The 13,800-nt window shown below is 42.9% G+C and overlaps 1 protein-coding gene across 1 annotated transcript; it reads right to left on the reverse strand.

Moving 5' to 3' along the window:
* Positions 1 to 2,529: 2,529 nt before the first annotated feature.
* CALM1 (calmodulin 1) lies at positions 2,530 to 11,761 on the reverse strand. The gene is made up of 6 exons (XM_083863132.1): positions 11,652 to 11,761; positions 8,681 to 8,711; positions 7,578 to 7,721; positions 5,470 to 5,576; positions 3,883 to 4,018; positions 2,530 to 3,652 (listed from the first exon to the last, which is right to left on the reverse strand). Exons 1-6 carry the CDS (start codon positions 11,652 to 11,654, stop codon positions 3,624 to 3,626), a joined length of 450 nt encoding a protein of 149 aa, XP_083719258.1. The 5' UTR covers positions 11,655 to 11,761; the 3' UTR covers positions 2,530 to 3,623.
* Between the last annotated feature and the right edge of the window lie 2,039 nt (positions 11,762 to 13,800).

Below are 13,800 nucleotides of genomic sequence, written 5' to 3' on the forward strand. Positions count from 1 at the left end.
GGCTGCCACAGCACTGCCCACAGACCAGCCCCACACCTTCATGGGCATCTAAGGCATCAGTAAGTTACAGGGTCTCTTCTTGAAGAGCTTTTTATAATGTCTGTGCTTCTGAAGCTGTGCAAGTGTGACAAATGGTCGTGGGTTAAAAATTTTCTACATCAGTAACCCTCCCCACCCTCCACTCCAGCCCACCCCAGCAAACAGAACAAATGCCCCATAACTGGAGATGTTTCAATGCCTGAATTATTAATAAAATAAGCATGATAATGAATAATCTATGTTAAGCATTTTCTTACCCTTTATTTTTTCATTATGATCAGAAGAGGAATATGATTAACAGCAGTTTAAACTTTAGCAGTACAATTTCAGTATTAAATATAAAACTACACTGCAAGTTGATGTGTTTTAAAAATGGTTATGTATACTCTAGCCTTAAATTTATGTATCAAATACAAGTAACTCAATTGTTTCTTGCCTTGACAATAAACATATCTAACAGGTTTCAACAAGCCAGACATCCATCTTTTCCATTAAAAAAAATAAGCAAGCACACCAACTCTTATTCATAGCAAGAGGGGATAAAGACTCAACACTTTCCTGAGTGTTGTGCAAATAATAACAGGTTCAAGAAAGTCAGTTAAATCAATGTAATGATAAATCTAAAGCTAAGCTGGAGGACCTTTTGATTAACTTCATATTTCATATATTATTTGCATCAGTTGAGAGCAACATGAGTTATAGAACTTCCATGAAAACAAGCCACTTACAAGCAGGTGTTTAAGCTTGATCAGTTTATTAAAAGGATTATATGACACGGTTGCCTGCAATAGCAGAGGACTGGATCTGATGACCCAGGAAGTTCTTTCCAGTCCCATGTTTCTAAGCCATGCACCAAGTGTATCCAGCCCACACTTTCACATTTGGAAAAAGCCAAAGCCACACACACACACTCACAGGGAAAAAAAATTTAAAAAATTAAAAAAGATCTTGATGACACCATTTCATTTTTCTAGTTATTCACTATGCAGAAGGGAACAGAGCTTAAGTCCTGTACAGAGGATACATTTACTCGAGGTTGATGTGGTACTGAAGTCAGTTAATAATTAGATACCTCCAGGCAGATTCAGTTACAGGGCATACCAACACTGCACACTGCCAGACAATTTCTAATCAAGCCAAGAACCTCTTGCAGGATGAGGTCTCTGCTAGCAAGCACAGAGCACACTGAGTAAGCTAAAAGCAGCTGTTCTTAGGTGAACTACCCTACCAACCATGAGTGAATGACAGATAGATGGTAAGAAGCATTTACCTACTAGACAAGATCTCTGCACACCCAGGCAGAAGAAATTAGTTCAGAGCTGCAACCGTTGTTCCTACCTTGCCTGTCTCTTGGGTACGTTCTCTTTAAAAGCTGGTCTACAGAATCAGTGCAGCCATTCTCAAGCACTACTCTAAGGTAGCAGTTTGCAGCTGCTGTGCATGACTCCACTTTTAAACGGTAGTCAGACATTCCCATCACTGAGGCCAGTTTGCTAGGACAGCATTCACAGCCACGGTAATAAGCCTTTACAACAAATTGCCTACATTCAGCCCATCTAACTTTTAGGCACTTGGTTAAGGTGTCTGGGTCCCTCGTCACCCAGAACTCCCCCCACCCCCCAGGGAAAAAAAAAAAAGTAAAAATCACTGAAGGCAGGTAGTCTCAATTGCCTTCTGGAGGTGTCTCGACCCCTCACTGAGCAAACCAAGTTCTTAACACACGCACCTTAGTTAGACAGGATGAATGGAGACTTGCCATCTCTTCCTAGAGACGGTATCAATACTCTCCAAAACCAAATGCAATCAAGCAGTTACGGTTTGCAACCCACTACATTTTGAAACAAAAACTTGCAGTCAGTAATTATGCTATAGTCCCTCCCTCCCAAGCATAAAAGCCTTCCACATGGAGGCTCTGCTTAAAAAAAAAAAGTAAGAAAAAAGAAGGAGAAGCAGCATTCTTCTTTCAAAGAAGAGTGCACACAGCTGCTTTGCCACTCATTCATGGGGAAGCTGAAGGATCAGAGAACACTGATTCAGAGAACTGGAATGACTAAGCACTGCTAGTGCATGCAAAGCAGAAGTAATAAGATTGTTTTTAAATTAACCCTAGTCCTCTTCTCCACCCCACAAAATTCATGCAAGTGTTTGAGAAGTCAAGACATAATAGCCCCAGTTTCCAAAAAGGCTTAATTTGGTTTTTTTAAACACATATTGTAAAATGTCCTTTTGTTTTCTTTCTGCGGGTAGATAAATGCATTTTTGGCATGTTTGAGAATCACAGATATCTATGAAGTCCATGCTGTTTAAATTCTCCAACTAGTTTTTATAACCTGTCAAAAAAACATAAGCAACCTATACATGTTTCCCCAGTATTGACATGCATGCTCAGAGCTCTCCACTGTAGTGAAATGAGGTGTTACTTCTGTGCTGATAGTTGACGAGTCAGCATTACACGACTTTGAGACCAACTAAATTAACATTGTCGTAATATGAAAGGCAAGCACAAGTTCATTTATTTATAGCAAAGGTCTTGGGTTACAGGAGGTCAGTTCTTGCCATCTTGAAAAGATAGGGGATAACTTATTGCATACATGTGCATTATAATTTAGCAGCAAGTCATTCATAGAAACACTTCCTTCCTACTGCTTTTTTGGTTTATTATCTCAATTATATATATATATATTTTAACTTTACAAAGCATTTAACACCACCTTTAAGTTAATGGTCTTTTATTGGAAAAAAAAGACTAGCATTTACAACTTGGAATGGACATAAATTGTAATATCTTGAACAGCAATGTTGATAGTTGTGCTGAAGTCCACAGGCTACTCCGCCAGCTCCAAGTCATGGTACAGAAGGTTTTAAAAATATGAGAGTCCAAAGATGCTCCCTTGGTGAAGGTTTCTTTTAAAAATTTTGTGAACGGTAACAGCCTGACACCCGTTTCACTATAGTGCAATGCAGACAATGTTAAACCAGTATTTTAACACAGACATGTCATCCATAGTTAAGATCATCCTATTTTTGGAGCACACTGCTACGTACAGGAGAACCATTCAACCTTTAGGGCATTTTCCTTAAGTTTTGCATCCTTCAACCATTTTGCTGCATACCATCCTGAGGTATAAACCAAATTTAAAGTAAACCAGCTATGACAATTTATACTACAAATTGAACTAGAATCCACTGTTGAACAAGACAGTGGATCCTTTAGGTTTTTTTTTCCTTTTGATACACATGTCTGACTGTGCTCAATTGTCAAGCTGCATGCATGAAAAACTGGCCAGCCCAAACAGTGTAATAGTCATTAGCAAATGGAACTTTTGAGTTCACTAAGTGCTTCCTTTTTTTTTTTATTTTCAAGGTAGTACAATTATTTATATTGTAAAACTGATGTTTAACTTTATCTTTTAGGGACAGGACCACCAACCATTACATGCAGTTTGTGGACAGAAGGTAATTTGACATTCAGTTTTGCTATACAGAAACAGAATGAATAAATGAACATTTTTTTTTTTTGCAAGAGGTAAGTAAAAGATTCAATTTGATTCTTCTAGAGGAAAAAAGGTGTAAAGGAGGTCTCTTCACTTTGCAGTCATCATCTGTACGAATTCTGAAAAGATAAAGAGTCACTGTGATTCACTGTCTCCAGTGTAACTTAAGTCAAAAGTGTCTAAAACACAGCTGGCATACAAAAAGCACCTTTCACTGCATCTAAGGTTTTGTCCATGGAAGTGGACACGCAAATAAACTAGTGTCTCAAATTATTAAAAATTATGCCTTATGAAGCAGGCTTTCCTCAGTCTGAATAATGGTTTTGAGTCAAGACAAGCATCTTTTTACCTTCATAGTTGACTTGCCCATCCCCATCAATGTCTGCTTCTCTGATCATTTCATCTACTTCTTCATCTGTTAGCTTTTCTCCTAAGTTTGTCATAACATGGCGTAGTTCTGCTGCACTGATATAGCCGTTGCCATCCTATGAGAAAAGAGGACAAGACCATGAACAACAATGCTGACACTGACTAGCTTGGAAACTACACCTAGGTTTCCAGTAACTGCTTCTGAAACAGCCTTATGGCACTTGGGACAGATGTACAGATCTGGCACACTGTATGAACTGCAATATGTATTAGTCCCACTGCCTTCCGAGGCATGCATGACACCATATCCTTCCATACAATTATTGTGTTATAATAACAACTGCATGCCTGACTTGTAGTTGTGATAAGGTAATCTCAATGTTTTTAAAGAGTTTTCAAAAATAAACACAGAAACAAAAATCAAAAAAGTTTTTGTTTAGTCTCTGCTGCCTAAACAAGGCCAAAAAGAGACCCACTTCCCCACGAGCAAGAATGAAGTCAACTTTCTCTACTGTGTTAACACTACCTCTATAACCAGACTGCAGCTGACTATGTTAGACTTCTTGGATAAGATGATATATAACAAATCAAAGAAAGCATTTAAATGCTAGCCATAAGGAGATCTGAGAAATTTTATGGTGAAATTAAAAAGAGAAGAGAAATTGACACTTCTAAGCCAGTGTCACAATTTGCAACATCCAAACCTAAAGCTCAGTCTGAGCCACTTCAGAAATTCCACACACTGGAAGGATACACTATCTTAGAGCAGTAGATAACCTACCTCAGTGGCTTTAAACACTAATCTAGTCTGCAGAAATCCCCCACATTTTCAGCAAAGCACTAGAAACTGACACTTTTTTCCTATAAAGAGTAGTAAAGTCATCTTCCACACATACATGTGCATTGGCTTTACATCTGCACCAGCCGCTACTCAACAATTCTTCTATAACATCTGTCATATTCAAACAACCCAAAGAGGAGAACCCCTGTTCTAGAAAATTGACATATGTCATTATTCTTAAACAAGCTCAAGTGAGCTTGTTTGCTCTTAAGATTTCATGAAAGCAACCTCAAAGTTCACATCTTGAAAAAAAGAACATGTAATAAATACTTTGTGTCCCTCCAAATACTGATACATCATCTTGACTTCAAAAGCTTCCATAGGGTAGTATAAAACTTTGTGCATCCAGGCCAAAGTTTCCCAATTCCCCTCAAAGTCAAAAGGTACAAAAAAATCCCCCTCCTCTACCCATAGGTCTCAAAAACACCACCCCCACCACTCCCCTGCCTGCACCAAGCATTAAGTTCTGCTAATCTCTGTTTCTAAGGTAAAGCCAGAAAGTTTTCCTCGTGCATGAGCCTAAAGCTTAGGCCTTGCTGTATAAAGCAAGCATAAACCAGGCTGCAACAGTCCTGGTTCTATATTCAGAACAATCACTGCTATGTTTCCAATTCCTCTGCTTCTACTAGAGGATTCTTTCTTCTTCTAGACAGGAAGAGAGAAAACACTAAGGAAAATATAGACATCATTATTACTTTTGAAGAGCAGCTGTACTTTTGGTAATACCTTGTCAAAGACTCGGAATGCCTCGCGGATTTCTTCCTCGCTGTCTGTGTCCTTCATTTTTCTGGCCATCATGGTTAAAAATTCAGGGAAATCGATAGTGCCATTGCCTTAATAAAAAGAAACTTCCAAAAATTAAAAACTTCCATGCTTTTCTTCATTAGCAAACAAAAATCTGGCACTTTACTTAGCCAAGAACAAGACTGACAAATGCTCTATTAACTGTCCTTATAGACAAACTGATTCTTCTCTCTAAATTGCTACCACTGCCTTTTTTGCTATTATAACATGCAGTAGCCAGAGCAGCCACTCTGTTTCAGCACAAAATCAACTGCTGCCTTCATTCAAGGACAGGCCACACCATTTGCCACCCAAGCTACAAGTAAAATGTCAGTCTGATGCTTCAAGGTTAACTAATAACAAGACTTATCTTTACTTCAAATAACTCTCATAAAATTAACCTTTTAATTTCTTCATAATCTCTTAAATTTTGTGTCTTCCAGGAAGAACACATATTAAGCTGCCATTACAATCCTAGGTTATCTAATATTTGGGAACATCACACTTCACTAAACTGTTCATAAATACTTTTTTCTATCTAAAAATCAACTGTCTTATCAACCAAAGTTGCACACCACAAAAGCAACAAACCATTCTAGGGGGCAACAAGGATCTGCAAATTCCAGTGACACAAGAAAAGCTAACATTATTTGTTATTACTGATAAGCTTAACTAAAGGTGTTCTCTACAGGTATCTTACTGCAAAACTGAAAATCCCTGCTGACATCCAGGCCTCACACCTATGATTAAGCTTTTCATTCAAAACGAAGATTTAAATTTCAGGCTGCTCAAAATTAGGAAAAAAGTGGTATGGTGAAGAAACTAGCTTTTACAGTCAGGATTCAGCTCTATATGCCAAAAAAGCACATTAAGTTCAGAAAACCACATTAAACAGTTTACTGTGCAACTAAGATCTATCCATTGATTTAAAGAAGCATACAAATCCACTGTGCAACAAATGAATTTTAAGAAAATCCTGGCATCCTAAGGATTCCAGCCTGAGAAATATACAGTTATTTATCATCATGGCCAGCTTTATGTACCAGTAAAATATGAACACAGGTCTCATACTCCATTTTGAAAAAAACCTCAATAAATACGCAGAGGACTAGCAGAGCATTCTGCTGTAACCCAAATTTAAACAGTTGAGCAGGCATACTTATCTGAAGTCCTCAGTCTCCTTTTTAAATTCATCAGAGCAGCATTTGGTCTGAGCCTAGAGAAGCTACTACACACAAGCTCTACATACCACTGCAGACACTGAAGCTTTTCAATTGGCAGTTAAGGTCAACTTACACCTCTTTTAAGAAAATACTGTAATTAATATAGCCTGATAATACAATAATTTATACTCTTGCCAATACACTCTCACTCTTCTTTTACAAAAAGGCTAGAGAAAAATCGCTATCACAACCAACATAGAAGGCTAAAGGCTTGACATCCCTGAGCAGGGGAAATATTTTTCCTTTTTAAAACTGTTAGCTTATGTGGAATTCAGAAGCACAATATGTGTTTCAATAGGGGCTTTCTGGTGTTAATTTAAAATAATTGTTAGCCTTGATATAGGAAAGGTTTTCTGCCCTTGCTGCCAATAGCCCCTCTTTATCTATTAGGGATTTAATACATTAGATAGGCTATACAGGCTCTTCCTGTTGCTAAACTTCCACTGAAAACACTATTCCACTCCTAACACATTCTTTGCCTTAGCCAAAACCACAAGCATTGGTAAAGCTGTTAAAACCAGCATGGGCTGACAAAACACATACAGAAAAGCTGGATGGAAAGAAAGGTTAATGGCAGGTCAGGGCCAAGTCAGATAGCAATAGGAAGCCTGTGACCCATAAAATATTAAAGACAAACAGCATAACTTTGTCTCTGCCCATCGCCTGTTTTCAGTCTCAAATACTGCTAGCACCTTTGACATCCTGCCGAGTTTAGAGTCTATCCAGAATGTTGAAACTGCTTTAAGAGCTCTATGTCATAGTCTTCCCTATGCACTTTAGGCCCAGGTGTGGAGGTCACATATGAGCACAGCACCTTCCAACACTTACCATCAGCATCTACCTCGTTGATCATATCCTGCAATTCTGCTTCTGTTGGATTTTGACCCAGTGACCTCATGACAGTTCCCAGTTCTTTTGTTGTGATAGTACCATCACCATCTTTGTCAAACAGGGAAAAGGCTTCCTTGAATTCTAGAGGCAGAAACAATCCCAGTGTTTAGAGACATCACCAGCATGAGAAAACCAAAGACTAAAAAGGCACTCTACTGAAAAAGCCTGCTACAATTCTAAGAAACATTTTCTCTTTTCATCTAACTGTCCCTTTATTGAGAGAATTAACACTCTCAAATACAAATAAAAAAATTACTTACAATACCAACATGTAATTTTCACAGTAAAGTCAAACTTATTTCATGTGGCTATTTATTTGCATTACAACTCTGTAATTCATTTCCATGCATCTGCATCTTGCCTGAGGCACAGTTGCTCCACAAACAGCAGCTGTCTGAAATAAGTGAAAGGAGCCACTGGGTTCCCTTTACAATTAACAGACTTATAGGAACAAAAGCATTGTCATTTACCACTTATTTTTAAGTCAGAAGACAGGAAGAATTAGTGTCAGCCACAACCAGGAGACTGGTCTCCAGAAGGTCAAATAATGCTCCTTCTCCTGACCAGAGTGAACAACAGCCAGTCTATTAAAAGATTTATTTATAAGACACAGGCTTGTAATAATGTGTAAGAAACCCATCTGAGGTTTGTTTGTTGGCATTTCATTTGTAGTTTATCTTCACTCTATTAAAAGAGTATCCAGGTTTTGACTCTAAGTAGCTCATTTGAGTCCAGCAATTAATTCTGTTTGCAGGAAATCTAGGAGAACTTGGCTCAAGTCTGAACATCTAAAAAAATATCATTATTTGTAGTCCAAGGAATAAGTCTAAATTAAGAGGCAATGAACCAGTAATCTTCCAGAATATTTCTGTCAAGTTGTTTTTTTTTAGTTTGGGATTTTTTAAGTGAGTGCTTTTCAAAAATGGTAGTACAGATTTAAAATTGTCAAAGATGTTCTCTTCCACTCTGCTTGAAATAATATATTTTCTTTCCGTCACAAGAGCTAGCAAAAAAAAAAAAATTATCATCAAAACACTTACCAGCAATCTGTTCTTCAGTCAGCTGATCAGCCTACACGAAGAATAGAACATTTTAGAATACTGTTTACCTCCAGCTCTGTCAAGCCATGAGGCACTTCCTTTAAATTTCAGAAGTGATTTATCATTGCTTTCATGAAGTCACTTTCAAACCCTGGAACTCTACAGGGAGAGACTGCACTCACCTACACCATGCAGCTGTTCCCAAAAGCACACAGGCTAACTTGGTTTGAAACTGCACGCAAGAACCAAACGCCATCCTGCAACTTGGTGAATCTGATCTGGTCCAGTGAAGGACACAGGGCAGGCTCCTTGCAAGGGGTCAGAGAGGCACCAAATCCCTAGTGCCAGGTGTCTGGGGTTTCACAGCACACACCACTCACTCCCAGCAGTGCAGTGGCCCAGCACAGCGTGGGGGTGCCACAGGCGTGGGCTGAGAGCCGCCCACTGCCCCAGCCCTGCCTGCCCTCCCCACCTCCCCCTGCAGCCTCCAGCCCTCTGCCAGCCCACACAAGGGCTCTGCTGTGAGATCACAAATTACATCTCCGTGTTATAGAGATTTTTGCCACCTCTGACAAAGGCAATTACAGTTTTCACCCATCATATTGTTTTTTTCCATTCAGCCAAGCAGTTTAAGGTGCCTCATCCTGACATGCAGGTTGTTTTATATATAATTTTAAGTGGCAAGAGTTAAAATACCTGCTTATGACCTTCTGTACATCAAGAGGCCACTGAATACAAAGGTATACAGCTTTGGGCAATCAAAAGGGCTTTCTGGAGCTTAACTGTGATAACCACATCCTTCCAGAAGCCTCTCTCTATGTATGGACAGAGCATCACAAAAAGCTCCACTGTTTGAACTCAAAGGAGCTAACTAGTTCTTTATGGAAAAATATACTTTCTCCTATTAAAGGAAAAAAAAAAAAAAGGAGGATTTTACATGCCTAATCACAGATACTGAAGAATGAGCTACTAGCTTGCTTTAAACACATTTTACTGGACCATTTTTACAAATAGAACAGAGAATTTTGTAGGTCAGAAGGCAGGCAAACCCTGCTTGTCTTAAAATATTATTATTTAAGTATAAAAACCATCTAACTGCAGCAAAGAGCAACAAATACAATGGAAAATTAATCAGCTATACAACGTTAAGCTCTTGTATGTGGGAAAAGGATAGGGCTGAAAATCTGTTCTATATGTTAAGGGAAATACGCAGATGTCATCTGTAATTAGGTGAGGGGTTTGTTTTAAGGTCTGTATGAAATGATTAAACAATTCCCCACGGTGTGTTGCAGGAGGAAGAAAAGGGTAGAAATGCTAACAGCTAAAGACAGCCTTCTTTAATAAAAGAAAAAAAAAAAGAAAAAAAAAAGAAAAAAGCTTGTGTTGAAAATCCAGCTCGACTTCCTGCACTCTTTGTGATTTTCCAGAAATTGCGAGGTTTCACTTAAAGATTATCTAAGGAATTTACATAACAGACTCACTGCCCTGCAGAACAGGAAACAGAGCCACACCTTGGCAAAAAACCTCCAGCCCACAGCACCAGCTCACTGCCCCATTAATCGGAGCTCGCTGAAGGTTTCTAAAAATCGTATTTCAAACGAAAAAAAGAAAGAACAAAAAACCCACCAAAAAAAAAAAAAAAAAAAAAAAAAAAAAAAAAAAACCAACAAAAACCTTTGCACAGCTGGTGATGCCGAGGACACAACCCGACCCTGCACTGCCGAGGGGTTCACCTTCCCGAGCAACAGGCTCAACCACTGTCCCCTCAGCACAGCGACAGGACAAAGGTACCCAGCCAGGGCTGGAGCCATCACCCCACCCAGCCAAGTCATCAAATCCTGTCCCGGTGATGTCAGCCTTCTCCTGCGGGAAGGGGAGATGGGGAGACAGAGTCGAGGAACACCCAGATCGCCAAAAAGCGATTAGAGGTCAGTCAGCAACTGTTCCTCCGCTCTCGTAGGAAGGGAAAAGCCGCCGGGAAGATCCCAGCCCTTCCCCTGGCTCTCCTGTGCGCTGTCTGGGCGCGCAGCAGGGGCAGGGGATGCGGAGCGCTCCCGCGGGCATCGCCCGGCCGGCGGGGCGGGGAGGGGAGCCCGCAGCAACAGGCGCCCTTCCCGGCCGGCAGCCACCCACTGCTGCAGTGCGTCCCCGTTTCCCCTCCCTCCTCCCTCTCCAGCCGGCGGCCACACCACGTTCTCATCACTGAGCCGCGAGGGCGCTCGGCGGCCAGCCCTCCCTCGCCATCGCCTTCCCTCGGGCGGGCGGCCGGGGCAGGAGCTCTTCCCTCAGCCCCGGGAGAGGGGAGGCCGCGCCCCGCCCGCCCCGAGCCCCCCGTGCGGGAGCTGGGCCGCTTCCAGCCGAGCGGCCGGGGGGTGCGCGGGGGCCGGAGGAAGAGGAGGAGACATGATGTAATGCAGACAGCGATGGGCTCCGCTGCCGCGGCTGCGTTTTTTTTTTGGGGGGGCCCGGGGGGGCGCAGTCGCTGCAGCGCGGTCCCTCCCCCGGGCGCCCCCCCGCTCCCTGCGCAGTGCAGCTGGTGCCGGAGCCCGGCGGATCCTCGCCCGCAGACCCGCCCGCAGCGGCCCCGGGGAGACGCGCCCGGCCCTTTCCGCAGGGGAGGGAGGGAGGGAGGGCGCGGGGCCGGGGCGCCCACACGGCAGGCCCGGGGAAAGGGGAAGGAAGCGGCGGAAGAGGAAGGAAGGACCGCAGTTCCGCGGCCATCCCGCGAAAGGCGGCGGGGGGTAGGGAGGGGGAGAGGAAGAGTCTGCGGCCACCGAACCGCTCCCCCTGCGGAGACCCGGGCGGGAAGGGCCCCGCCAGGCTCCCCCACCCCCGCTCCTCTCCGGGGACAGCCCGGCTCCGCCAGCCCGCCCGTCCCCAGCCAAGCGAGCGCGTTGCGCACCAGCCCCCTTGGCCGGCCCGGGCACCCCGTGCCGCTCCCGCCCGGCCGAACGAAAGGACGAGCCCCTACCATGGCGCGGCGGCGGCGGGCCCGGCGGCGGCTGCTCGAACTGCGCGACCACGAGCGGCGGCGGCGGCTGCTGCCTCCTCCCGGCGCGGTTCAGAGTGCTGGGGCTGTGAGCCTGCGCCGCCCGCTATATACGTGGGGCCGTATCCCTCCGCCGGAGCGGCCCTTTCCCTCCTCCCCGGCGCGGTGTGTGCGCGGTGACTGCGGCGGCCGGCCCTGCCCCTCGGCGCCCGGCCCCTCCCCTCCCCCGGCGGGGCCGCTCCCGCTCCCGCTCCCGGGCCGAGCTCCGCCAGAGGGGCCAGGCCCGCCCGCTCCCGCCGGGGCCGCTCCTGTGCCGAGCGCCGGTGCCGGGCAGCCCGCGGGGAGCTATTCACCGCCGGTCCCCGCCGCTCTCCAGGCCGGAACCCCCGAGCGAGGGCGTCTCGGCCGAGCTGTGCTGGTTTTTATTTTCTATCCAGCATTCCCGCCGTGGGGCGGGCCGCGCTCCCCGGGAGCCCCGAGCGGCACCCGGAGAGGAGGATGGCAAAAAACCTGAAACCTTCATAAAGGACTCCTTTTTTCGGTGACAAGGCGTGTGTGACACCGACTGTAAAACTAAAATGTTGAAGCGAGCACAGCTGCTTTTTTTTTTTTTTTTTTTTTTTTTTTTTTTTTTTTTTTACTCATAGGGCTTTTGTCAAGCACCAAAATCCAGGCGACGGCGAAATTCAATCCAGAATCGGATGGTCCAGAACTGAGGTGTCACTTCAGCCTCTCCAGAACCTGCAGTTGAGAGGCGGCAAAAGCGTGTCCTGATGGCCAAGTGTTTTCTTCATTTCTTCCCTGTCAGCTCTGAGGATTTTGTCCACACTGGTAATAAGCCAAAAAGATATTGCAGTATTCACACTGTACCTCCTTTAACAGGCATGGAAGCACAAATAACCGTGGACCCACTTTGGAATCCAGGATTTTAGCTCCATTCTTGACAGGTTCCCTTAGATTTTGAGTTTTGTTGTAGTTTGAGATATTTTTAGTTGAAGGTTTTAGATTGGGCCTTTCTCTGGATTAGGAGGCTTGCAGTATTTCCAGTGTGGTCACAATTCTGATAAATCTGCTTGCAGTATAGCACTAAATCTTCTGAAATTCATTTGTCTATTCTGTTGTTGAAAAATCACCCATACTTTCAGTGTTTGAAATAAAGACAAAATCAGTTTGGTTCTGTTTAACAGTTTCAATAGCTTTGCCACTGAAGTTACAGATTATTTGCTTGCCTTTCTGGAACACAGTGATAGGTTGGCAAGCACAACAATTACCTGTTTGCAATGTAGAGGGATTTCTCAGCAAAGAAAATAGCATATTTAATGTCATAGTTTGGTTCCCAAACCATTCTAACATTTGTATAGCAACTACTGTATGAAATGATGTCAGAAAACCAATTTGCAGCTGGCAGGTCTGCAAATGACAGGTTTATAGACAGCTTCCATGTTAGATATGGAATGCCCAGCCTCCTTTTTTTAATATGCCTTTTTTTTTTTAAACTACCAAACAGTTATGCTGATTATTTTTGTTTGTTTTGTTTCATTTTTCCTGTGGAAGAACATGCAAATAATAGATCTTTCATTTTCAAACCAGATCAGCAATTTTAGGCTCTTACTTTCCTAGTTTCATTTCTTTTGGGAAAGCATGGGCAATGTTTGATTGGTGTAAGCTACAAGAGTGTTTGCTTGGATAAGTGAATCTTGGAACTCCCTGAGACTCACAGGGACATGTGAAGAACAATGTTCATGTACAAATTGTTCAGCTTATTGTGCTGGTCACAGGTGAAGATCTCATTGTTAAAATACTGAATTCTACATAAATGCTGGGCTAATAAATTTGTACAATTATCTTGCAAAGAAAAGGTATTATCAGAAGTATAATCTTACCAACATTTAAATGTGACAATTTAGAATGTAGGTGCTTTATTTCAATCACCTTAAAGTTAATTTTAAGCACATGTAATATGTTCTTCCATTGATCCAAACCTTCACTTGTTAAAAAGTGAAGGGATTAGATTTATCTGTTGAGGAGAGACTATAAGACAAGCAATTAAAATTTATGTAGAGTCTCTTACAAACTATCAGCATTACAGCATTTGGACATATGTGATGAAACTTGGAAATGTGAAGTAGAA

Source organism: Zosterops lateralis (genome assembly GCF_965231275.1).
Source record: "Zosterops lateralis genome assembly, chromosome: 6".
In the NCBI taxonomy this organism is placed as follows: Eukaryota; Metazoa; Chordata; class Aves; order Passeriformes; family Zosteropidae; genus Zosterops; species Zosterops lateralis.